The sequence below is a fragment of the Gallus gallus genome, chromosome 12 (genome assembly GCF_016699485.2).
Source record: "Gallus gallus isolate bGalGal1 chromosome 12, bGalGal1.mat.broiler.GRCg7b, whole genome shotgun sequence".
NCBI classification, from domain to species: Eukaryota; Metazoa; Chordata; class Aves; order Galliformes; family Phasianidae; genus Gallus; species Gallus gallus.
Window position 1 is genome coordinate 4,023,890 of NC_052543.1, and position 27,951 is coordinate 4,051,840.

At 38.9% G+C, this 27,951-nt stretch overlaps 1 protein-coding gene across 14 annotated transcripts in view; it reads left to right on the plus strand.

Moving 5' to 3' along the window:
• ATP2B2 (ATPase plasma membrane Ca2+ transporting 2) overlaps positions 1-27,951 on the plus strand; it is a 392,203-nt gene that overhangs the window by 219,467 nt on the left and 144,785 nt on the right. For all 14 annotated transcript variants that reach the window (XM_040646615.2, XM_040646622.2, XM_040646620.2 and 11 more), the window contains one exon: positions 6,441-6,923. In XM_040646615.2, coding sequence (XP_040502549.1) covers positions 6,725-6,923 — 199 coding nt within the window. In that variant the 5' untranslated portion in view covers positions 6,441-6,724. The remainder of the gene's footprint in view (positions 1-6,440; positions 6,924-27,951) is intronic.

Genomic DNA, 27,951 nt, shown 5'->3' on the forward strand with positions numbered 1-27,951 from the left:
ATACAAGATTTGCTTTATTACTCTCAAGATTTAAGATAAAAAGTCCCTGTTGAATGTTTCTCAAAAATTAAAGTGGTTAAAATGAGGTTTAGATGTGCAGTGTAATTACTAAGAGCAATGGCAGTTTGTACCACTGTATTTGAGTTAATCTTAAGGCATGAAGATTAGATAGAGAGGCCATTTAATCAGCTATTGTTTTCAATGCATTTGACTTAGTTTATTTTTGTTGTTCCAGATCTCTTTTATTTAATGATAGTTTGAATATCTTGAGTTTTTTGTCCAGCTGTGTTTTAGATTGAATTGATAATATAGTTTGGAAGTTGGCCTTCCTTGAAGCAACTGTGCAGCATTCATCTCTGTACAAAATCAATACAACTCCATGTGAAAACAGGAGTTTTCTAAAGCTTGTAGGGGGTGAAGAATGGGTCTTTGTTCAGTGCCAAAAGCATAACTCCGGAGAGCAGGAATATGTGTGTGGTGAAGGAAGGCAGAGAATTAAAGTAACCCTGTAAGTGCTTTGCAGCGTATAATTAGTCTTGGGAGAATAAATAATGAAAAATAACCAACAAAATAAATTCATGTTAGTTCAAGAAACAAGAGAGAATTCTTAAACTTCTGGCCAGTACATTCTTCACTGGAAAATACCTTTGCATGGGAAATAATTTTACTTCATTAAACATTGTTAGGGATGTGTAGGGCCCTATAGCAGCTGGGCAGAGGATGCAGGTCACTCCGCAGGTCCCATCAGCCATGCCTGAAGCCAGCAAGTTGATGGTGTTGCACAGCGACGCCAAGAGTATCTTCTAACTCCAGCTAGTGCTCAGCAATGGGCGATAATAAACATGATCTGGTGTCTTATTGCAGTCCCTCTAACAGCATTCATAAAGAATGAAATTCTGGCATCAGTGAAGGAACGATTTCATCTACAGGGCCTGATCCAATCCCCCAGAAGTCATTGATAGAGTAATTTCATTGACTTTAATGGGACTGAATTGATTCCTTTAATAGTATTTTTCTTCCTGTCAGTAGTTCATTTGGCTTTGTTGCATCCATTTACATGAGTAGTGGTAGAAAACAGACTGAATGACGACTGCACACTTTAACAGGGCACTAGAGGTAGTTTCATGTCACAATTGTTTAAACTTTCCATTAGCATACTGGTATGATGGGGGGAGCAGGAACCAGCAAATTTGTGAAAGAGTTGGATGGGTTTTTTTGGTAGTTGGAACACACAGATGTCTGTCAGTCCTGGATGCTCATCATGATTGAGTTATTTACCAGTTTTCTTAATGAATTTCAAGTTGCATTAGGTTATGTAGTGTTGAAGATAGTATATTTTCAGACAGTACTGCGAAGTTCAGTTTTTCTCTCTTCATCGACTCTTGGCTTGCTGGTTTTCAACAAAAATTTCACACTGGTGAAGGTGCCAACCTGCTTTTATTCAAACAGTGTTTTTCTTTCCTGCTGCATCTTGTGCATTCCTGATAATTGAACTTCAAAATCACGATTTGTTTTAAATGTGAGTTTGAGCATGGACATGTTTGGGTGCTTTTGATTAGTTTCCTTGACTGCTTGGAGAGATGAGCATTTCTCCTGCTGGTCTGCAAAGATAATTTTCCCAAACAGATGAGCATTTTGTTTTTGGTATAGGAGAAGAGCAATATATTTTCTGAGGTGGTGCAACTGGGCCACAACTGGATTTATTTCATCTGGAGACTCCTCTAGAGCATGGTAGGGTTTTCTTTCTCAGGCGCTGCCATGGGTATTGAATGCCCTGCAGCATTCTGGCAGCCTGTTGCTGGCCTTGTTCTACCCACACAGCCCATGGAGGACAAACAAAAACAAAACAAAACAAAAAAACCCACTCAGCCCATTTTGTAGAGATTCCTGGGAGAAACCCTTTAATTCAGTTTTATCAAGGAATAAAATCTCTAGTAGCATGGATACAGAGAAATCTTTTTAAAAACCTAGCATTCTGTAAAATGTGATGCTTCCATCATTTTTTCCCCCTTGCTTTGGGAGGTCTGTGTATGTCCCAAAGGAGCAGTTGGCATCAAATCTACATCCAAATAACAATCCTAGCGTGATGGCGGTGCTACAAGCAGCAGGCAGGGGACTGCTAATTCCCTTGGCTTAATTTGAAGGGAACCAGACCCGTGTGCCCTCTTCCCAATTGCAGAATGAGTGAATAGCACCTCAGCTTAGCTGATCTCTGCCCTGGTTATTCCTCTGCCAACCCATTAAGAAGTGATTACCTCTTTATCCTTCCTTCTGTAAGGGCAAGTAATTCCTTCATCATCAGATTTTGAGATCAGAGTCAATATAATCTTAGATAATGATTTTGGAGAAAGCAGTCAAATTATGGATACCGCATGAATTTTTGGAGCTGTCATAAATCCAGGTTTTGATCAGACCTTTAAGGATCGTGAAATACAGGTCTTGAAGTTCTGATCTGGTGAAACCAGTGAGCTGGTTTGCTCCCTTACCACTGATTTTATGCTAATAAAAGTCCAGATGAAATCAGGTATAAGAAGATATCATCACTATGTATTCTGATAAATCATTCTAATATACTTTGAAAATATTTACAAGCTTCCAAAATGAGACTTTTCCTGATTCAGGGAATGAAAGTATAGTTTTCCCAGCAGGGCTACAGTTAGCTCATCCAAATCACTCCTGTTTTAATTGGCATGCATTTCCTTTAAGCAGCTAGAAGATGAAAAATATTTGTCTTTGGCTCTACAGGAATGGAAGTCTGCTCCACAAGCTGCAGCCACCTGGTGGAGGAAGGGGGGGAAGCTGTAGTTTGTAGCATACTTGTATGACAAAAATCCATGGCATCTTGGAAAAATAAAAACCCTTATCAGAATGGAGACTTCTGTTTGGACTTTTTAAATGAGAAAAATGAGGGTAGTATTTTACTCAAACTTTCTAGTCTGAAGTCTTTTATTACTTGAAGTGCATGTTGTTGGGAAGGTGTGTATGTATGTATATATGTATGCATACATATGTCTATACACATATATGTATATATGTGTACACATATACATACACACATATATATATATATGTAAGCCACTCCACGGTGGTTTCCAAATTGCACTTTAGGAAAGTTTATACCCAGATTCGTTGTTTCTAAACTTTGTTTCAGAAGCAAAAAGAAAGAACCACCTGGCTGGCAATATGACACTGTGTGTGAAATTAGTTTTTCAGTGACAGGAGGGAGGTTTTTAGGCCTTCTGCTGAACTTAGCTATGGAGGTTTGGTTCCTCTGCAGATTGTTGTCATTGGGAATGGTGAGACCCCTCCAAACCACAAACAAAAGACCCCCCCCCCAAGCCTGGTGATTGTAGTTATTAGAAGTAGTTGGATTTCTTGTACAGTTTTTATATTTCACCCACTTGGAGTCATTTAATCTGTTCTGCTGACATAAGTCCTGTAGCCCAACTGGTGGGGGAATATTGCCATATACCAACCTCAAGTTTTCTATTTCTAAGCTTTTTTTAAGGAATATTAACCACTTAGTGGCCATGTGGTCCTGTGTCAGTTATACTAACCTGGTACACCACCTGGCAGGGTTCCTGGGCTTTTCATAAAAGAGCTTCAAGGATCAAATGAAGCTGGCATATCTTGTTCCACGGGATTAGAGAAATACATTATCAGTGAATAATGTTAGTCATGCTTTGTGCTTCCTATATTTTACCATCTGCCTTTCAAAAATGTGAGACGGTGTTTCCCCGGTGTCATTGCATTGGGTGTATCATGAAGAGCTTGAACTTGGAGGGATTTGTTTTCAGAGCACTGGAGGAAGCACAGCCTTCATATTTATTGTTTATTGATCAATATTTAATTGAAGGTGAAATAAAAAATTAAGCAGGAAAATGCAAAATTAGCAAGTACATGCTAAAAAGCAATATTGCTGTCTTGTTATGGCTGGCAAATAACAAGTGGAATTCCTAGGAACAGAAACAAAAATATTAATATATGGCACAGTTGAAACGCTTTGCTTGAGAGAGGTGAACGTGTCCCAAAGAAAAAAATGTGCAGAAAACACAACTGACACCAAGTTCGGTACCTTTGATTTTTTGAGAGCCAGGAGGCTCACATCAGAAAAAGGTAATTGTTGTGGTTTCCTTTTCTTTTTTCTTTTTTTGCTGTGCTTTTGATTTTCTTGTATTAGAGAGGGCTTTGCATAAACTAACCCTCGCAGCTGTCTGTTAGGTGAATGGTATATTTCTGTTGCCTTTTTTGGAATGTTGTAGCTGGTTTAGGCGCTGAGTGTTCCAAGATCTTTAGGTGTACTAATCTGTGGAAGGATTTTTTTTTTTTTTTTTTGCCCACTGGAAATAAATAGCAGGCTGTCATTTTAGTTATTATGATTGATGCTTCCCTTCTTCATAATATTTTTGTAGGCATCCTCTGCCATGACCAAATCTTGGTTTGCTTTTTGGTGTAACTGTCAGCAACAGCTGCCCAGATTTGAAGCCAGGAAGGGTCTGAAATTATTTAAGAAATGAGTGGTGGGGAGGTTATTGTCAGCAGAAGCTGTGGTGATTCAGTGCCTCTTGGGATGAAGTCTGTTTTGCAGGACATCTGTGACTTTTGCATCTTGCCATTTTTTCATGATAATGCTACAGGCTGATGCTATTTCTGTTCAGAATAATGACCCATCCTGTTTATAAACAGATAAAACGATAACGAAGGCCTTTTCTGCATGCTGAATGTAAGGAATTATCATGAAATGAACTGTTCCTGTGACCAGTGTCTGGCATACAAGCATGAAAGTCTTTGTATGGTGGAGCATGATATCTTCTCCTTGGCAAATGAAAGCCCATTTTCATTGCTGCTTCCAGTTTCTCTTTACTGCTCACTGCAAGCCATGCTTGGTGCCGAAATTATTTTCTTGAAAAGCAATATGTGAAATCAGATTTGGCAGTAGGTAGCTCTTAGCACCAGAATGTCTGGCAGTGAATAGGAAGGGTGGAAGAAGAGTATAGCGGTCGCCTGCCATTTTAACTGCATCCTATAATATTGTAAAACTTCATTGTTGGGTTTTTTCTTTTTTTCTCTCAAAAAAAATCAAAGGAATATTGGGTTATCTGTTAATGTGAGCACTGGTAGAGATTCAGTTTGTCCCATTGTGGAAGGTATATCAGGCAGCTACAGAGCAGATAATGTCATTGGAAGCAAGGAGGAATTAATGAGTGCAGTGGGCTTGATCTTTCTCACATGCAGGGCAGTGACAATGCAGTCAGTTTGGTGGAAATACCAAGCCTATGTGCTGTGTTGTCTGTATGTGGGCAGGAGATTCTATCTGATGCACAAATGTAACACTGGGGCTTGAAACAGTTTGGAATCCTCTTTGTGTGCGCTCTCATCCACGGTGCGGTGCTGTACCTAGAATGTTGATGCTGACAGGTCTGTATCAGAAGGCTGCTGGGGCTATTTAAGGGCCTTTTTCATCACAAGAGAACGATTCCAAGGCCTATAGATTTAACAGTGCTCAGGCACTCACCCACTTGAGGCAAAAATGAAACCTTTAATCTCTGTTAAAACTCTGTGCCAAATATAATAGCTGCTTTCAGCAGTATTTAAACCAACTTCATTAGAATATGGGAAGGGGAAAGAGTTTAAAGGCTGATTTTAGCAAGTAATCAGCTGCCTCCCAGATGGTCCAAATGTGGCTTTCTCAACACTGCACATGGTAAGAACAAAAAGTGGAACCCTGTGCAAGTATAGCTGTGTGTATGCATGTGGGATGCTAGCAGGCCTGTGGCTGTGCAGGCTGTGGGCAGTGCAGGGAAGGCAGTCCCCAGCTGCCCCTCCCCTGTGCTCCAGCAGCTCACAATGCTGCACTTGGGTGTTTTCTCACTTTTCTGAGGTAGGTTTGCTTGCACAGCAGGCGAAGCTGCAAGTTATAACGTATGTACATGTATTCTGAAATTCTAAGGGGTGGCTCTATCCTGTCCTTGCACTGAAAAACACTTCTACCTTACCCATTGTACAAACTAATGGTTTAACTATTTTTTGTTACTTTGCTGCCTCTAAGATTGCCTGTGTTCTGGTCAGCTGAATGACTGCTGTGGCTGTACAAACCAGCACACATACTGGAGGCGCATCTAGTGTGCTGGGCTAAGCACTTGTTCATTAATATTTATGAACCATCTCATTTGGCAGTTGCTCTTGGGACTTGATTAAAGTATGCAACACTGCTATTGGTGCTTTAACTGTAGAGAGCTTTACCTAAGAGCTAGTGGTATCCTTGTCCATGCTGGCTTTGACCACCTGCAGCATTTCACAGGACATCTGTACGGTGTTTCTCTGTAGCTATTCTTAAATGACAAGTTGAATTGAAATGATAGAGAGAATGAATTTGAATTCATCCTTGTGAAGCATCGTTGCTCACCCTTGTGATGAGTGCTTTCTGTTTGTTCCCAAAGGTCCAGAGGAAGAAATGACCATGTAGATTCTACAGCCTGGGTGCTGCATAATGGGAAGTGGTGAATGGAGTGGAGCTGGTCTGCAGCCTTGAAAGCAGCCGTTCTGCGGACCTCTAGTCGGTCAGGGGCACCTTGCACACCAGAGGCATTCTCCACGTCGCTCACTGGACACATGCTGGATTGTTTTTAATCCTAGGCTGGAATTCGAGACTTGTCTCCTTCAGTTTTTAAACGATTTTAAGCTTCTATCAACTACAACAAGTGGAGCAATATAATCAGTAACCATGGGTGACATGACAAATAGTGATTTTTATTCCAAGAACCAAAGAAATGAGGCCAACCATGCAGGAGAATTTGGGTGCACCCTGCAAGAACTGCGCTCCCTCATGGAACTCCGAGGAACAGAAGCAGTGGTAAAAATTAAAGAGACATATGGGGAAACAGAGGGGCTCTGCAGGCATCTGAAGACATCACCAACAGAAGGTAAGCAAATTTTCCTTCAGTTGAGTCAGGGGAGTTTCCATAAATTCTCTCTAGAGAGTTCAAGAGAGGTTTTATTTTAAACCTATAATTCTCATGGTGCTGTCCTTTGTCCCTAACAACAATAAAACAAAAGAGAACTTTGCAGAAGTTCTGAAAAGGGAAAGGAGAGGAAAACTATCACTCATTTGTCTAGCTATAGCTAAGGATAGCATGAGAATAAAAGGTGCTGCTTATTCAACCAAACGTGTGTTATTTCTTTGAAATGCAGACAAAAAATATCAGCACCTCTTTTATGACATCATAAACAGACATGAACATTTATACTTTGGGAAGGAGTAAGAGGGTGCAGGCTAGTTGCTCAAATAGAGTTTCTAGGTATTTACACATCTTGAGAATGTAAAATTAACTTCTGAGATATGTTATGTTCCTTTTTAGATCAATACATAATATATTTTGTGGTTACTAATCGTGACTCCACATGAAAATTATACCACAGATAATTTTAATAATTACCAATACATAAATATGTTGATGTTTTTATTGTCTGGGCTGCTTTTGTATTTATAGTTATACTCCTTAATTTTTTATGTTTAATGATGCCATTCGTAACTTCTCAGTATCTATTCTTCTAAGTGCCTCTGGGATTTTCTACCTGGTCAGCAATCATTTGTCTGGTTTTCAACACCATCATCTTATTTTCATCTCCAAAGATATTACCACTTTTGGAAATTATACAGTCTTTTAATCTATAATGCTTGTCTTATCTTGTAGTCACAATGTTCATCTTAAGTTTTCTTTTTCAATTAGGCAGAAATGTTAGCTTTGCTTCCTTCTCTTCTCTTAAAAATTCATCATTTAGTTATTTCCTCTCTTTCAATGCTTGCAAGTCTTGATTTATTGGTATTATCACAAACATGTAAATTGTGTCATTTATAATATCACATTATGTGATACTGCAAGTTGAAGAGTCCCAAAGGAGCAGCTATCAATACCTACTCTTCAAGTAAATTTTTCATGACCCTACCCTTGATCTTATACAATCTCAGAATTTTTAGACATTAGAAAGTGAAGCTGTGAGTAGTGCTTTTTCAGAAAGGGATTATTAAATGATTTTTGTATTTAAGTGAGCAACAAAACTATGGTAGTGCTTCAGCATTCATGTGCTGTCTTGTGTTCTAGGATAATTAGTGACAAGTGGAACCTTTTTGTACATAATCCTTTCATTTCCTCCTAATATCTTGTCTTACCCAGAGATCACTCTTTCTGGGAGGGGCACGGTAAGAAAATGGGTGCGTGCCACCTGCCTGAGATATCCAGATGTCCATCAGTTTTTCAGACAGGGGCCTAAGGGCTGTTGCATACCAGATAATCGACTCCTCAGGGAACATGCACCAGTTCTGATATATCTCTGATGCATCTGGAGGATTCCAGACAAGTGCAGAATCCCTGTTTTTACATAACAGAATAAAGATTGACTTAAATATATTCCACTTGGGATTCAGCACATGCAATATTCCTCAGTGGATTGTAGAACACCAAAGATGAAGTCTTAGTTTGGGTGAGCCAAGAGCGCTTCAGTGACTTCAGTAAAGTTCTGCCAACTTGTTCTAGTGGCTACCAGGTCAATGTGAACTTCAAAGGAAATGTTAATTGCATTATCTGTTCAATTTGTGACATCAGGGAAACTTAATTCCTCATATTGGAACAGAGTGCGTGGATCCAACTAGTGTGGCATGCTGACTCCAGCAGTAATCTATATCTGATACTTCAGATAAGGTAACTTTCCTCTGAGCCTTACGTATGCTTCATCACTTGTGCATTAGGGAAAAACATTTCCAGCTTCAAATGGCAATCAGCATAGCCTTGGAATCGTGAAGACTCTGCTGGGTTTTAATTTTAAATTAGATGATGGAGTAAATGTTCCCAGCCACGCTAAGCTTTGTCTTATTTTTATTTTCCATGGAAAAAATACTTTGTAAGAGAGAATGTCTCTGAAATGTTCTGTTGAACGCATAAATTTTCATTTGAGAGAAAAGCATCTATAAGAATTCACTAGAAAAGCTGTAGAGGCTTATGTCAAGCGTTTGTTTAGACATAAGTCCATAGCCATTACTGTTCTTGTATATAGGTACAAAAATGTAAGAATGCCATGATACAGTGAAGAGGATATTCTTGAAGAAATGACTGTTCTTAGAGAAAGGAAACAAAATAAGTTCTTTCATGGAAGGGAGATTTCAACATCAAATAGGCACAAGTTACAGATAAATTATTGATGTACGTAATAGATGCTCCCATAGAGTTGGTTTCATTTATTTATTTATTTGGGTGGCATGAGGAGCAAGCCTTGGATTCCCCAAGGAATGTTGTTATGCAATCCCATACCTTGCCACAATGCTTGCAAATCGCTTCTCCAACCACCCACCCTCCTTCTTCTTCTGGGGGAACAGAGTGGGAGGATGAAGCGTATTTAATTCAACTGCCACTGGTTTTGTTGTTATAGTTTGGAGTGCTATGGATTTTACGAGAAAAAGCAGAAAAAGCATTACTGCAGAGTGCTGCTTTTTCTTTAATAAGCCCCAAATCTTGCTGAACAGAAGGCCTGGGTGAATATGAAACTGCAAAAAGGACTTGTGTGGAATTTGGTTTTCCTTGTTTTGTAACCTCTTTCAGAATTTATTTTCAAAAAGTCTGAAGTGTGGCTTTAGTACCTACTGAACAGAGGGGAGCAAAGTCCTGGAAGCAGGCACCTTTCAATTTGGTCTAATCTGCATTTATTGGCTTACTCAATATTTAGAAAATAAGTAGCCATTAGTCCAGTTTATTCAGGAATTAATTTTCTGTGTCAGTATTTGATGTGCTACCCATGGATTGGTAGAATCATTCATTTACACTGGATGTGCCTTTTGGGGGCTTTGTTTTGTAGGCTTTGAACTTCTCAAGGTAAGACATTCTGCGTTAGTTCAGTGTTATGGCTGCTGTGCAGGTACATAGCAGTGTTTTCTGAGCTCGTGTCTGAATTCAGTTAATATTAAAAGTCTGCTGAATTCTGAGTCTGCTGCATGTTGAATGAATTCATAACATTATGGATTACAAGGCTTCTGTCTTCAAATTTTCTTTGATCTGTTTTCTAAGTATAGATATAGTGTGGGTCTCAGCTCTCAGTTATGCCTAAGGGATTTCCAGCATTAAAATGATTATATTATAATGAAAAGCTACCAATGCTCCTAGAAGCAATCTTCTCAGAACCAATGGAAATCTGTAGCATGAAAAAATACAACTACACATCTCCTTGAATGTTCTTTTAAAATATTTATGTTTAGATTAGTTTCACTTTCATTACTCTAATAATACAGAAAATAAAGAGGATCCAGCTATCTGTCACCTTTCAAAACAATGCTGAACCCTCCATTGGGCGGAGCTGGGATGGCAGTCGTATGATTTTCTGTGCTGAGTCTCTGAGGCCCACTTGAGCATTAGTGATACCTTATAAAGAATGGCTAGTAAAATGTGATTAGTTGGATGAATACCAAATAAGTAAGACTGAAATATACTATTTCCCAAATGAATGTTAACTGTTCTTTACCCACAATTTTTTATAATATGCACCAGTTTACATTAAGTTACTCGCCTACATTCCCTTCATATTGCAAAAATATTCCTTATAAGAATATGCTAGTGAATTAACTTACATGATTTCTTGCTTGAAACTTGGATGTTGTAATTCTCTAATATGCACAAAATGTGAAGCTACGCATAATTACGTTTTTCTTTTTCTCTTTTTTAAAGAGAAGCCTTTTACCTAGGTAATATTTGCTCTATCAGGCCTGAAACAGAAAGTGCAAAAGATGTTACATATTGGTATCATGTCACAGCACTGCAGGAGTTGTTTTGTTTGTGTTAAGTACTTACCAGGTAGATTAAATTTCTAGAGGTGGTCTGGTGGAGCGTGAGAGCATTTCAGATGTGAGCTGTTGGAACCTACTGGTAACGTGAGAAATGCAAGCTGATTTTTAAAGATATTTTTAACTGTAATTCTCTTAGGATACTGTAAAAAGGTTTCATGGCAAGAGAAAGCATCAATTAACAGTTAAATTGATAATATTTTTAGTGTAGAGGTTGACTTTTTATTGCCCTACCAGTCCATAGTTAAGATAGATGCATTTTTTTCTCTCTCACATTTGTTATATAGGAAAAACAGTCCTATTACCAATTAAACTAGCTGTAGTTGGCTTTCATTAATAGAGTCTAAAAAGCATTTTACAGTTTTAACTGAGGTAAAAAATGAAGCAAGCCAGATGAACTGGTTGCTTTTAGTACCTACTAGATTTGGTTTCTCAAGAGTGCTTCTATAAAAATATACCATTAATAACTTAATGTAGTTAATCTTGCTTAGTACATATGGAATTTCAATTAGGTACAGCACTCAGTTGTTTTACATTAAATGAGCTACAGGTATGTACAATTAAAGAAAGGAATGAAAGATATCATAGAATCATAGAATGGCCTGGGCTGGAAGGGACCTCAAGGATCATGAAGCTGCAACCACCCCCTATAGGCAGGGCCACCAGCCTCCATGTTTAATACTAGACCAGGCTGCCCAGGGCCCCATCCAGTCCATCCAATCGAGACAGATATAATTGAGTTTAAAATAGAAATAAAAATAGTAGAGTGCCAGAAATTGAAATTTGTAACTCCACACTGTGAAAATTATTGTGAAAGGGGAAATGGCTTCAAAATAGAGAGGATGGATTCAGACTGGGCATAAGGAAGAAGGTTTTTTTTTACAGTAAGGGTGGGCAGGCACTGGCACGGATTGCCCAGGGATGTGGTGGAAAGCCCCATCCTTGGAGACATTCAAGGTCAGGCTGGAGTGGCTCTGAGCACCTGATGGAGATGTAGGTGTCCCTGTTCAGTGCAGGGGAGTTGGACTAAAGTGACCTTTAAGGATCCCTTCCAACTCAAAAGATTTTTTTCTATGAATCTATGAATATCGTACTCTTGCAATCATTTTTATTAAATTATTTTTAAAAAAAGTTCTGTCACCAGCTCTCCTATTTCAAGCATTTGGGTGGGGAGCTGAGCCAAAGTACTTTGAGGGACTTCAGTGCAGCTTCTTTAGAGCACTCCAAACCAGAACTTCTCATCCTCTCTCCAGATCACCATGCTGTCCAACCCCTCATCCTTATTTGTGGTGTCAAAACAGAACTTGCAGTTCAGGCCAATTTGCCAACATGCCCAGGCCAAACTCCAAGTACACACAGTGTCCTTATTTGTGCATGTTCTTCCTACATGGAAGCCCTGGTTTAAACAATATAAGTCTTCCCCCATGACAGAAAGCCTTCATTGTTGTCACAGTTCATGTTACGGTTCCCTTTTGCAATGCTTTTTTTCCTTCCTTGAATGGGGGGAGTGGGAAAGACCAATGAACTTTGGACTCCCATTTTAGCTGGTTACTCTTGCGATATTAATCTCAATTGAGCTGGTAAGAACTTGTGTTGTCTTGACGCTTCTCTGTACTCTCATAAATGTTTACTGCCTCACAGAGCATTTCACAGGGCCCCTGCATACAGCTGGGGTCCCCCCAGCATGCCACAGTCAGTTCTATACTATCTGTAGCTTAGGGGTCCCTATGGGAGCAGCCCGGGTATACCTGCCCCATGTGGATGGAAGATCCAGAGGAGATGTTCAGGGGACTCTGGGGACTCTCCTGCCCTGTAAGCATGTGGGGACTGCTGTGCCCCTGATCGTTGGCTACACAGCATTTATTGTTTATCTGGCTCTTTGCTTGTCTGTTTTGTGAGGAAACATTGGGCCTGACCCAAGTTCCCATTGAATGCCATTGTCATAGTAGGTCTTTCAAGACTGGGAACAGATGGAAAACATCTAGTCAAGATGGCTGAGCATTAATACTGCATGTGAAGCAAGGAGTTCTGTTTTGGCATGCAGTACATAATGTGCCAGTTAAAGTTGTAATACTTGGCCTTAGCAGGCTTAGAGTTGGCTCTCACATCTCTGTGCTTCAGTGGGTGTCCCAGCACAGTGGGACGGGAGAACTCTGCTTTGAGGATTTCTGCTCCGTGCCCCTGGGACCCATGCAGGCCCTGGGGCTAGATGAACTGGTTCTGTGCATTGGACTCTCCTGCTGTAAGCAGTATCTTATACATCTGTAAAGTAGTATCTGCTTGTTTAATGGCTTGAAAGAAGTGCATGAAGCATTCTTGGCAACTGCTATTATTTTTCTTATCTCATATTTCCATTGTTTGTGTAATGGAACAGCAAACATTCTTTCAAAGGTTACCCAAACATAAACATCTCAAATGAAAGGCTTAGATTTTTCTAAGTGATAAGTACAATTTCATTGCTCATTTTGTTTCTGGTTTTTGGCATGCTGTGCCACTTGCTGATTTACTTTGGCTTTGCTCATTTACTTTTAGAAAACTAGACGAATATTGCATGATGCATTTTCCCCATGAAGCTTTTAAAATAAATACAAGCTTGTTCACCTGCTCCTTTGAGATTCCTAAATGCTTTGCAAAAAGCTTCTCTGTGTGAAACTGCATTGCTATAAAGTAACTTTAGGAAAGGAAGAAAGCAGATGAATGTATTCTACCTGCTATATTAAGCATCATCAGAGATTTTTCTGGGGCTGGTTCTTGCTTATTTGTGTGATTACCCAAGAGATCATCTGTTTACTGATGGTCTTACTTCCGTGGGTGTAACACTAAGAAGGAAGGCTACTTTCATTCAAGTGGAATCGCTTTACCTTTAAGATAGCGCATTAAACACATGCAGGTTGTAGACAGCAGGCATGCATTCTGCTGTTGCACCTCAGATGAGCTGAATATTAAATAGATGAAATATTTTGTACAGGTCTAAAAGTTTATTCATTATAATTAGCTCAATTGCAATGACACTGTGGTGTAAGTCCAGAGCAAGTCTGGCCATGGACGGTAATTCCTTCCCTCTTTCTCAAGAGGTTATTGTAGGGTAGCATTTTCCCTGATGTGTCCTGCCATGGGTTTCTCCTTGATCTAAATGCAGTGATTCAATGCAGTGTGTCATTCCCATACTACAAAATAACAAGCGGTGGAAAGTTGCTGTTATGTGGTGCAGTTGATAAATGTGCAGTCTCATTCTTTGCAATAGTGGTCTGAGCTCAGTGGCGTAACTAATTCATTTATTGCATGGGAAGAGATGAGGCCAGGTCTTTTAAGTTAATAGCAACAGAGCCCATAATGATAGGGGAAATAATTTTTAGATTTCACAAACTTGGACAATTACGTCAGTTGTTGAGATTGCAAAGTAGGATTACGTTAGCGGTACTCCTTCACAAAAAGGCAATTAGTCCTTTGCTTGAAGGATCAAAGAGGTATTTTATTTTGTATGCCTGCATGTGCATCAAAGCAACCTCTGTGCTGGGCTTATTGGTAGAAGTAAAGAAGTCCTAAAGAGAGGAGAGAAGCAGGAGCTGCTGCTGACCTGTGCTGTAGCCTTTCCTTAGAAAGAGTCTGTGTTCTCTGTGCAGCCTGAGTAACAGCATTGCCAAGGAAAAAATCATGTGTAATGAATACCTCACTTCTATTGTATTGTAGAGCTTTGAAATCCATAAATATATAGCGAGTGTCAACCTTGAGAGAGAGCTGATTTATCTTCATTTGTTCTTGATTTGAAAAAGCTGCAGGAAGAAAGCAAAGTCCATTATGCCAAATGAATAATCCAATCGATGCAGCCGGTTTGCCCTTGATGAAATTAAGGTTTGTCTTTGCAGTATATCAGAGAGTTACTAAAGGCATTTCTTTTTGCCTTATTTTGTAAGTGTCCAATGAAAGCAGTTGGCATGTAGTGCTTTTGTCCTTTTGTCGCCCTGCTAGAGGAGAGATGAGCACAGCCCTTCAGCACTTGTCTCAACTAATGCTTGAAGGGGTGCAGAAAGTGCTCCCTTCATAATGCTACCTTAAAATGTAAAACAATGCATCTCCATTAAGTATTCCCAAACTTTTTGCAAAGTGTCATTGTTCGCAGCAATGTTGCTTCTAGCTGAGCCAGGGGAATTGGAATACTTTGCTGCCGAAGTCATTGTGGGGATCATGTGTTGGCTGGGCAGATGACAACCAATGCTGTTCCTTGCAATCCTGGACATTTTCTTAAGCTTAGCATTTCATTTCTGTATTTTCATGAAAGAGGACTTTGTTACATCCAAAGAGTGGAAAAAGAAGTTTGGATAAAATATTTACAAGTTTTATTACTGGGGCAGTGGCTTTCAATAAGCAAGTCCAAGTTCAGGAGATGTGCCAGTGGAAGTAGCTGGATGACTGGTCATTTTTCTTTTGATGATAACTGGTATGAACAGACTTGGGATAAGAATAGCATGTCAGATGCAGTAATGATTTCCTGCCTCCCTTTTGCAATTGCTGCTTAGCCTTCAAATCTAGACTGATCAAATTTACTGTTCCCATCTGTTTTCCAAGAGGTCTTTGAGAAGAGAAGGATGATGATGTTTGACATGCCTCTTATTTATAAAGGTGAGGGGAAAACAAAGCCGAAGAGATGTACTTTTGGCAGTCAACTAAATGTGCTTCCAATACAAATGGATCTGTGTTTTCTCAATATTTATTTCTTTAATGTGATGCAGTCATTACTTCTGACCTGTCTTTTTTTTTTCCTAAATATTTCTGGAAATTATTTCTATCAGCTTCCAGTCATTTTTTCCACATGTCTGTAGGTGTTCTGTAAAACATGCTTGCAGTTGCAGATCCAGTAGAGACGAAGGAGACTTCTCCCGTCCATCTTAGGAAGTTGATTGTCAGCTCTGACATAGAACCCATTTTCACAGACAATGAATGACATGTCTTGACATAGCTCACAACATGGTTTAGTAACTTTCTTTTTAACTTACAAAGCAAAAAAATTCCTTTCTGTATGCTGTTAGGAATCTCATTCCTTGTCCTTGCCTTGAGGCAAGTAAAACAATGCATTGTAGTCTCCCCATCCTTATTACTAATCCAGAATTTGGCAATCTAAATGTGGATTATATTAAATGCAGATTATTTCTGTTGTATAATGGAAATAGCTGGGTGTTTGTAGCTGCTATTTCTGTAACAATAACTTTAACTAGCCCTTGTTTCCTCTCAGCTTTTATATGGAATTCCTTAGGGACTGCAGATAGTCTTTTCCCATGTGGATTATGAGCTGAATCATTGCAGTAACTCGCATAAGACTAAATAACGTGAGCTTCTGTAGGCTGTGCTACTTTCTTGATTATTCCTTTTGCATTTTATGTTATTCTATTCCCATTGCTTCTCTAAAGGCATTGTATTTTTTGGTATTAGGGCAGCTTGAATGTAGGGACCTGTAAGGCACTGAATGACTGAGAAAATGAATAGTAGGAAGAGGGTTGAACCGAACTTTCAGAACTGTTCAAAATCTGCCATGATTTATTTCTTTTTTCTGATTAGGATCAGAGATTAGGAAAGATAGAGGATGGCCCATCTCTTTACAGGTGTGCTTGAGAAGGAGAGCTTGTCTTTGAAGCAGATGCAAGGGAATGAGAGAAGAGAGTTAATATCATTCAACACATTAAATTTTCTTGACTTTGACTACATACGAGGCCACAGCTCCTCTGATGCTACAGACTGAATACTGTTTGTCTGGGATCTTGTTAGCGTTAATATAGTAAGACAGATTTCTGTAACATTCTAAGTACTGAAGTTGCAGAAATTGAAGTGTAACTATTAAATTACATTCTTACCATTTAGGATAATTTATTCTACTTGCTCAGTTGATTCTTGCTTCAGCTCATTACAGCAAATGCACTTCTTCACAATTTTCCGAGCAGTTTGACTCAGTGCCTTAGTTTGGAAGTTGGGATAATAAATGTTGGAGCACTGTGAGTTCCCCTGTGCTTGCCTCACTTCATTTGTGTTTCATCCCCTTCTTCCAATATAAGATTTTGAAGGAGTGATGGAGTTGCTGTTTAATTGTACCATAAAAGTGTTCTTACATTCATTAAAAACAAAAACGTCACTGGAGAGTTGTACATTACATCATCCCTCTGCTTTGCCAAGAAGGTTCATGCCAGTTGCATGGTTTCACAAGGTCAGTCACACCTTGATATTTGTAGTATTGTAGTACTGCAGCCAAACTATGTGTCTTTCCTTGAACTTTATGTCTGCAGTTGACTTCAATCCCATGAAAACATATAGATGTCTGTCTTGGTTCAAAAAACAATAATAAAAAAAATCCTGTTAGCGTAATTGATTAAAAAGGTTCTAATGCTGGTCAGATTCTTCACTGCTATTTTACATTTCATTTTCTCTGTGCAGTATGTCTAGGTTTTGCTTAAAGAAAAATCTCAAAGAACTTAGACCACTATGTCCAAGCTTGCTCCGAAACTCTGGGGTGCAGCTGAAAACCTACACAGGTATTAGGATGTGCTCACATTCCTGACTTTGTATGCATCTCACGTGATGACAGTGGAGCGTTTGCTCCCTGGACTTTCCTTTGTTCTATTGTTTTCTCAAGCCAGTGAGTTGTGCAGGTGCGAGGGCGGTCTGACAGCACTGACCCCATCTCCTGTGTCGCTGATGTAGATGTGAAACTAACTGAAGAACAAGTGCTTAGCCAGGAGTGCAGAACAATTACTCTTCAGACTTAAAAATAACACGCTGAAAGGAAGCATAAACCTAAATTATCAGTGATTATGGATGCATCAAACATGTTACATGAGTGCTGTGGCTGTCCCTACAAAGATACATTTCTTGCTTTAGGTGCTGGCCTTGTCAGTCTCCAGTGCTTCTAAGATTTAGGTGCTGAAGGGCTCCACAAATAAATTACAGAAACTTATGGGAAAGCTAAGGAAAATAATTTTAAATTTCATTAGGGTTTTGTTCCCAAGGATGTTGATGAGATAAACATGAAAATTCATCTGCTACCACCCATGAAGTAAAAACCTTAACCCAAAATTGCAGAAGTGAACTGTGACCCAAACACATCATGCACAGTTGTGTCAAAAGGCACAACTACGCAGTGTGTGACCCGTGCAGTGCCAGAAGGGCCAGAGTCTTCTAAAAAGTCTTTGAGTTGAGGAGGTCTCTCTGCTATTGTCTGTCGTGCATCTTGACAGATACTTATTACCAAAGGAATAAAAGCAGTTTTAGCTGAATAGGTGATTGGCTGTGCAAAGGTGAGTTCTGTTTCCTTCCATGAGTTGTTCCCACAGGATAGCTTGGGCTATTGCTCTAGTGTAGTTGAAGTCACTTACGTGTGGAGTATCAGGTGGCTGAAGTCATTAAGCTGTCTTACTGACTATGTTAAAGTGACTTCTTGGTAGAGAACAAAGAATATACCCAATTCATATAAAAGAAGAATATACCTTCAACATACATGTGCACTATTGCTCCAGAATACTGTGTACAAACTGGAATAATATTGTACAGATATTTGCGTTGATTGTTAAATAAATGTCTTGGAAGAATCAAGATTTTGGCCTTGAACCCTAAAGAGTGTGCTTGATCAAAGGTCTGCAGGGTTGGAAATGATTTAAAAGTAACTCTTGTAAGATAGCTAACTGTTTCAGCATTACCAACATGCAGTGACTCTTAAGGTGAAATCAGATTTTTTTTCCCCCCAGACAGAGATGTTATTTTTAATTCCTGATGTTAATCCTGTTTAACAGAGATATCAGTGTGGAATATTTTGCAGTGAGATGCTGGCAGTGCATTCTGCTGTCCCACTTTTCCAGAGGTATTGATGCTGACATTAACGCTGCTGCAGCTGACAGCTTAAAATTACAGAGCAAATATGCTGCTGCTTGCTGTGCAGTGGCAATCAATTGCATTTCCAGTATGTAAACATCTCCATGTGTCTCCTGCTTTGCTCTACTCTCCTGTGCCCCTTCCCAAGCTCAGCACAAGCGCTAAGGACCATCTCACCTTGCTATATGGACATGAAATGTTCTTCCAGGGTGATGCTGGCCATGCTCTCAGCAGTTGCTCACAGCCACTGTTTGCTGTGTGAGGGTGTTTGCTGGCATCCTTCCCTGAAGAATCAGAGGAGTGCTTTTGCAAGCCTGTCATCTTTTTTTTTTTTTCCCCTATTCACATTCATGTGGTGGCAGCAAAGTGAGTTTTAAATGGCTTTAAGAGAATGTTTAAAATTAATGTCTCAAATCTGGAAAGTAGTTCGGAATTTCCTCAGCTTATTTGATTGGGTCACCCTTATGTCATGATTTAGTGAGATCTCCCTTCTCTCTTAGCTCTTATTTTTGCTTTGAGCAGTTTAACTTGTTTTTCCAGCATTGTCACTTGAAAGTCCTGAATTTTATTTGAGTGACTTCTTAAGTCCTCTTAGATGCCTTGCAGTGCTCAGCTGCGTGAGGTTGCCTTGGCAATAAGAACAACTCTTACAAGTTCCTTTTTATTTGAGAGGCAGAAGGAAGGGGACAGATCTAAGCTGGTCCTTACTTGGAAGCATGGAAACATGGTGAGACAGTTTGCTGCTTACAATTGATAGTGACTGTTATCTGCTTTGGGCTGTCCGTGGGAGTTCTGGTAACCTTGCTGGGCCAACGGGTGCCTGGTGCTGGCTGGCTGGAGTCAATCTGCTTCCAGCAACGTGCTCTTTACTTGGTACAACTTCTGCTGGGGGGGCAGGCATAGGTGAGGGTCAGCACTTTGTGTGAAAAGGATGTAAGTGGGCACTCAGAGCTGGAGGAAGCTGGTCTCAAAGCCTCACATCTGAGCTCTCAGCTGTTAGGAAAATAGGATGTGTGGCGGAGGAGGGCTATTGGTTCAGCACACCTGCCAGGACATAACTGCAGCCTGGTGGATTGCAAGTCACAAGGGTAATGAATTTCCTCATACGTATGTAATCTCTAGAAGACATTTATTTGTATTATTAATCGCCTGTGTTTTATTGTGGTATTGAATAATTGTATGCATTGGTATGAGTTGTTGGAGAAGGAGGTTTTGCCCTGGTAATGTACTATACTTGCAGGCAATCTGAAACAATTAATGCAGAAGTTGCATTCTCTCACTGTTTATACCAAACCATTCTTTTTTCAAATTTCTTCACCTACTTCCTTCATCCTTTGGCTATGCTCATCCTTTGACTACATTCACTTTCTCTGATACACGTTCCTTTCATGGCTCATTTGCCTTTTGTTCTATATCTGGAATTTCTATTCCAGTGCTTCCTGACAGTCTTTGTCAAAGGTCTCTTCTTTAGATTTGGTTTTGATAATCATCCTTGCAGGCCAAGGTAGTTTCTCTTATATTAACAGAGATACTTCCTCAACGCAAAGACTTTTTCATAAGATTCTGTGCCTTCAAATATTGATCAGGTCATATGGTGTGTTTTGAGCTATTTGAACTTGGGCCTTTTGGCAGAATTGAGTGGTCTTTATCTGCTTGGTTTACCCCCACGAATGGTTTGATTATGGCTGCATTAAATATGCAATTTTGGAATTAGATTTAATGTTGATTATTAACAGCAAATACCTCAGTGTGATTAAATAATTATGCTTGGGATATTAATTAAAGTTGATGGTATTGAACTAAGTGTACAGAATGAGTAACTAGATGGTATTCTGTAAATGTTACCCACCAGCTTTCTATTGAAATTGTTTTAGGACTAACATTCATTGTCAAACTTGGCTTGTGGCTTAAAAAACAACCCGATGAATTATACAGTGACTTACAAATCATTTGAAATTGTAATGCTATTTATTTCCAAATCTTTGGAGGGGAAACAAAAAAAACATGTTGAACACTTCTGTCAGTTTTCGCTGCATTGGATATTTCATGCTGAACTCAACAGGCTGAAGCTGTTTTCAGACATAAAAGAATTGGTTTTTTGTGAAGTTCTGTCTCCTGCCTTCAGCCTTTTTTTTACTGAAGTCAATGGAAAATTCTGTTTCCTCCTTAAGCAAGATAACTTGAATTTTGAGTTTCAAGCATATCACAAGATTTTAAATACTTTATAGCACTGATTATTATTAATTTAACATTCAGTGTATTTATGGCAAAGTCTTTTTAACTGATAAAGTTTTATAATATAGTTAAAATTAATGGATTATGGTGCTTTGAGACCTTAGTCTTTTCTAAGAATCTATCTACTCCAAGAAATCAAGAGGTAATTATTTTAAAAGAAAAATAATGAGTTGTCAAAAGTCTTTAATATCATGGTCATTGCTGGTTTTGATAGGAAAAGACTGAAGTAGATAAGGTATAATGATGCGACCAGATATTCACACTTTAATTAAAAATATCTTTATTTATAATAGTCAACTCTTGTGTTACCAAAGGCACTTTTTGAAAAGTGCTTAAGATAATTTTGGTTTTGAGCACTAGGAGGAACTCTGGAATAACAACTCATAGAAGCTTAATTAATTGTACTGGGTTCAGTGTGTAACACGAAAAGCCAAACAAGGTTTCTACTGGTCAACAGAGACACAGTTAATGAGTTCTTTGCAAATCAAAGTTTGCGGTGAGAGCTTTGCTTCTGCCTATCAGTGCTCATACTTTCACATTCACTGTCCAATATCATAAAAGACAAATTGTACAAAGTCCTCAACAATTAGCATAAAATTAAATGAAAAATAATACTGCTTGAATAGATGTGTGCAAAAATACCATGGTCTTCATCAGAGTGGAAATTTTGTCATTAATAAAGACAAGGAAAATAGAGAAGGAGGTGCTAGGAAATGGGAGTAGATCAGCACTCTCTAGAATGTCACTGATCTCAGGATTCAAACATGTTTCTATTCAGCACATATAGCATATGTTGGCACTAGGAAAGACTACATAATGGTCTAGCAGTGAATTGCTAGGCTCAGTACAAAGTAACCTTACCAATTTTTCTGACAAGCCAAAGACTGTGGTTTATTCAATAATCCAAGAACTCATTAAAGGGAGTTGGCAAGCAAAGCTAATTAATAAGCATGCTCATGTCTTTTCAGAGGTGAACACCTGATGCTCCATTTGATATTGAGTCAGTACGTGTAAGTAAGGTGAGCTGGCAGGCAACATTAATTAATACATTCATTCTGTTTATCAAAAGCTACAGTCTTTTTATATAGCTCATACTGAACTGGGAGATGTGCAACAGGAAAAGCAACGGCAGATCTAACACAGCAGCAGTTTTTGTTCCTCAATGGGTATTATTTTACAGTGAGTAAAAGGAGCCCAGGACCCTTAAAGAGTTTGCTGTTAAAATGATCTAATCTTCAGTGAGTTTAATTAATATAGGCAAAATCATGTTCTTGGCTTATTGCTTAAGAAAAGGTCAAATTCCCAGATACAGACTATTAAGCATATGGAGCTAACTGCTATCAGCATCACACTATCAAGGTCCTTAATAGTCTGTAGGACTTCCTGGAACAGAACACGGTCCAATAATCAATTCCTTTCTTAATAGTGAACATTATTTCCCAGAATTTATTTGGATAGATATTTTGTGCGACAGGGCTCTGTCTAAGGTGATGGTGGCTTGTTAAGGAGAAGAAGTTCACTATTCCAGAGGGATTCGTTCATCAAGAGGATGAAATATGCCTAGATCTTTACATACAACTGTTTTTTTTTTTTTAATTATCAAGATACTGCTTGAAGTTATTAAGTGAGAGTTTGCTTGCTTGGATCTACTTTTCATCTGGGAATCTATTGCAATTTACTGCTCAAGTCTGCTGTTCATTCTCATCCTTCTGGGCAGCGTGCTCAGTGTTTCACTCTAATCCTTCTGGGAAGAGGGGAAAATATAGACATTTGAGTCCAGATCAACACTTATTCAGCAATCTGACCTTTCTATAGACCTGAATGTGCAGCTGCTTAATGTTAACTTGACAACACCTGAAAAGCTGACTACTTTCAGTTATTGTAATGAAGGAATCCTAAAAGACCAGGTTGTCTAAATAAAGAACTGAGTGTTAGGCTAGCAACTAATGGAAATTTTATCAAAAAGTATTTCTGACAAGGAAGATGGATTTTCCCCAGTGTCACGTATTCTTAGTGATGTATGCTCTACTCAGTATAACTTAATGTCCTATCAGTCATTCTTAAAAATTGTTTCTGACTTGCAGTTTAATTTCTGATGTCTCAGAATAAATATGCATTTTTCTTCAATTCAGGTGTGCATAAAGGTTCGAGTTCAGTGAAAATTTCATCTTTCACTCTAGAGTATCTGCTGTAAACACTGATAATCATAGAATCATATCATAGAATGGCCTGGGTTGAAAAGGACCACAGTGCTCATCCAGTTCCAACCCCCTGCTATGTGCAGGGTCTCCAACCACCAGACCAAGCTGCCCAGAGCCACATCCAGCCTGGCCTTGAATGCCTCCAGGGATGGGGCATCCACAGTCTCCTTGGGCAACCTGTTCAGTGTGTCACCACCCTCTGGGTGAAAAACTTCCTCCTAATATCCAACCTAAACCTCCCCGTCTCAGTTTAAAACCATTCCCCCTTTTCCTTTCACTATCCACCCTCATAAACAGTCATTCTCCCTCCTGTTTATATGCTCTCTTCAAGTACTGAAGGCCACAATGCGGTCTCTCCAGAGCCTTCTCTTCTCCAAGCTGAACAAGCCCAGTTCCCTCAACCTTTGCTCACAAGAGAGGTGCTCCAGCCCTCTCATCATCTTAGTGGCTTTCCTCTGGACCCACTCCAAGAGCTCCACGTCCTTCCTGTACTGGGGGCCTGAGGCCTGGATGCAGTGCTAGTAAATTTCTCCAGGTGAAGATGTCATAATATGTGTCATAGTAATGTGTTGAACTACTTAAGAATTCTGGAATTCTGGGAGCCAAAATTGAAAATCAAACGTTATTTTATATTCTATTAGAACAGATACATATCTAAAAGGTAGAGTAACCTTGATGTCATTTTATGTTGTCGCACAAGGAGGAAGAAGATGAAACTTAGGAAGACTAGACTCCCAAACAAATTTCTCCACTGTGACACACAGACAACCACTCTCCCCAGGGGTATGGGATCTTTAGAATCCTGTGTTAATAAAATTACCCAGATTGTTTGAAGGAATTGTCTACATATACACAAACACAAAGAGAGACAGATCAGATGTGGATTTAATTTTAAATCTTATCAGTGTTTAGTACTAGGAAGGAGTTTGGTTTTGAATACTGCAGCCTAAACACAGATAGCTGTGTGCGCTTCAAATAGTGGAAGTATCAGCCTGATTTTCTCAGGTGGTGCATGTGCTTTGTAAGTTCCATCTTCTTTATGGACACATATAGAAAGCAACTTTTTTTTTTTTTTTACTGTAGCTGTTGCATTTTTCACTCTGACACAACACAGGTTCTTTGAATGAGGTTCTGACAGAGCTTTGTGCTCGTGGAATTACCAGAGATATTCCTGCTACCCAAAAATTGCTGAGAGGAATAAGAACAAGAATTGGAAATTTTATAACCAATGGTAAAACAAAACCTGAAACAGCTGTGAATTGTAAGAGTTCAGCTGGCATCTGGAAACCTCCTAGGAAGAGCTGTAAGATGACTAGCAGACCAAGGCAGCATTCAAACAGTTAATTATAAAGTTCTGGGACAAAAATGTGGAACTGCGGTGAATTTGAGTCAGTGGACTTATCACCAAACTTAATGAAGCCTTAGACAACTAAAATGAAATAGTCATACACGTATCTGTATCTGTAGTGTAATGCAGAGATCACTGATGGAGTTCTGTGTCCCTCTAGCATATGCTAGAAGCAGAAGTGTTTCTAGATGAGATCGTGAAAAATCGTTGTGTTGTGTAATGACTGCATGAACAGACGCTTGCTTCTAGCAAGGGAAGAAGCTAAGAATCCCTAAGCAGCAGGTCAGAGGTTAGCATGAAGGTTATGGTTTGTGCAGTATGCCGGCAGGGGAAGGTGTTTGAGGGCATTCGTCCTTGCATATTGCACTGGCATATACATTTCATGTATTGCTGTGTAAGAGTGGCGGGTAACGTTTACATAGAAATGGAAGCGTAACCAGTTTCTAAGAGAAATAATCCAATGTTTAATCTGTAATTTGTTCACAGCAGTTGGATTTGGATCTTTATTATACGTAAACCTGCATTTGCCACTGGGTCAAAACATCACTTTCAATGTAAAGAGGAATTCTGAGTGTGAGCCACTAATTAGGTCACATTTGAGTTTGAGCACTGGGACTTTTGAGCCATGGTTTTCCATATTGGAATTTCAAAGCTCTGGCTAACGTGATACAACGATATTAATTCTGAGATGCAGTCTTTTGGGAAAGGTTGAATAAAGGTTGTTTGAATGCTTGCTGGATGAGGGCTGTCCTCTGTGACTGAATAACTTTGATGGCTGTCTGACACATCTTCATATTTATGTGCACTTTTATTGACTTGAAAAACGAAAATTCAAGTCATTTATAAAATCTGTAGCAATTCACATGCAATTCATCTACTCCAAATTTCAGAGCAGCTTTGAATTATTTCAAATTCTCAAATAGATATGAGTTCAACTAGGGGTAGCCTTTGGCCTCGCTGTGTGGGAACAAGTGAAAAGATGCATACAGACACTCCTTTTTGTCATACAGAAAAGGGAACTGTTTGCTGTTTTTGAGACCAGATTTACCATCACATGGTCTCAAGAGGGCCGGGGGCAGTTGAACGGGTAACATCTGTGAAATTTCACTTCAAGCATAGCCCTTTGGAAATATTTTTTTTCAAGCCACACCAGCTGATCTAATGTGCTGTATCTGAGAAGACTTCAAAGGAAAAATGATCAAATTATATATCTGCATGACCATATGGTGTTGGTTTCCAAGATGTTGTCATTTTTCCTTAGTGGTTCCATAGGGAATAATAAAAGTGCTGGAAAACTTTGAGCTTTTGTAGATGCTAATTGTTCCAATGGACAGACTCGATAGTAGTGTGGTGGTTAGGAATTATTCTTGAGAGGGTTTGCTGGAAGCATCTTATATCTTGACTGTTTTGTGTAGACCATATTGAAAATGATTTTTCATCTCTTTCTAAACAAAATGGGGTTTAACTTCCTCCCATATTCCAAGTATCTATGTAATCTGTGTGCATTCTAAATTATGGATTTTTGAAGGGAGTGCTGCTGAGTTTTAGGAACTGTACATTTAAATGCACAGCTTTTCAAGCCATCAGCTGCCTCTGGTCTGCTTTACATTGTGCTTTATGCCAGAGTATATCTGATGATTTTGACGTGAATACATCTGAGGAAGCTGCAGTAATATTCTGGAAGAAGAGAGAAATTGTTGTGATTTTTTTTTTCTTAGTCTTATTATGTATTGCAGTTCATTGTTCCTCAAAACTGAAGAGAGATTATGTAAGGTGTCCGATGTGTCTGATAATAACAGGGATTGCTCCTTAGATCAGATGTTTCATAGCTGAATAGTAAAATATTTTTCTTACAACTCAAGATTGCCTATGGATGGTTTGGGCATGTTTTGTTAGTTGAACAGTGGCTGAATTTCATTCCTCAATGTTTGTTTTGGGGAGATCAGAATTTTAAGTAGTTTATGTATAAATTAATACATTATTCATGGGTTAAGCTTATGTTGAATTGCAGGGAAATGGCAACAGAAATGTCATGGTCTGCATTTACTTAGTGAAGACATTTATCTGTTAGATATAGAAAACATAAATGTTGCATTCACACAAATTTTCAAGTTGTTCGGTAATATGAGACAAACTGGTTTTTCACTTTACTACAATTTACAGAAGTAGTTTTAAGCAATCTTGTTAGTAGGATTGGAAAGAGCAGAGAATACCTTTGTAGATCGGTAAAACGTAGGTTTTGGATATCAAGGCATTTTGAAATGAAAGCATTCTTTTCTCACTGGTGCATTGTGAGGGGTGCTTTTATATTGATACCTGAGGAATTGAAGCAACTATTGGTATTTTAATGCTAGGTCAAACACTGAAACAAATAGTGGCACATTTGGTGAAAACAATGAAGTAGGAGGTGTTTGTTTTCTTTTTTACTTTTAAAGAAGAGTATTAAGAAATGTTGAAGTATGATGTCTTTCTGACAAAATCCATTATTCTGGCGTTTGAGAATTGCTTGGAATTCTTGAGTTCCTGAATGGATGTTACAGTTAATCTTTTAAATGATCAAAATGTAAGTAAGCTCTGGTATGTACAAGAAAGACAAAAATTTCTACGTCTCACTGTTGTAGTTACCAACAACTTAATATATCATTGCCAGAGTCAGATGGAAGTTCTGTTCCTGTTCTTAGGCTTTGCTCCAGAAGTTTTAATTCTGAACATGTGTGTGTGAGGCAGTCCTTAAGTCTGATGAATCCTGTAATGGTTTTCTGCTTAGTTCTGTGGTGTATTCCCCAAATCCTGCTTATAAAGGAAACAAACCCATGTTCCAATGGTGTGGCACAAGGGTGAACACAGTTACAAGTTTCTGGTGTGCTGTGAGGTTTCTTGTGTTTTATATTCTTCAAGAAAATTGATTATTTCTTTAATTTCTAAGAGCGATGTGTGCTTACTCTTATTCAAGGAAATAAACCCTGTGCCCTCAGCTTCCAATCATGTGCAAAACTCCTGCTGAAAGCTTTTTAGATGGGGCGAAAAAAATTGATCTTCATTTCCTTCTTGTATCTTTTGATTTATAGCCATTCTTAAACTCTCATTGGCAGGAAGCCTGTGATCTGGCTCTGATCTGTTAAGTGCTGAAATGTCAATTCAAAAATGTGGGCTAAAATAATAGAAGATTTCATTTGTTATCCTGAATTATGGGAAATTGAAATTATCAGAGATTGTTACTGGGTATGTATTGCAAATCTTGAGTCAGAGAATTATTTTTTCAGGCTTTTATAATCCAGGATGGTCTCAGTTTTGTTTCCTTTCAGCACTTTCCATTAAATGTTTACAGTAAAGGATAACCTTCAGCGCAATTAGTGAGAGCTTAGGGCCAAAATTGATACAGCTGAGATCTGTTCTTCATAATGTAAAGTACTGAAGGTAACATGAGGCATTAGTGCTTTATCTAGCGCTACAAAACTCCTCAGTAGCAGAAATATTTGAGCAGTTTGCCT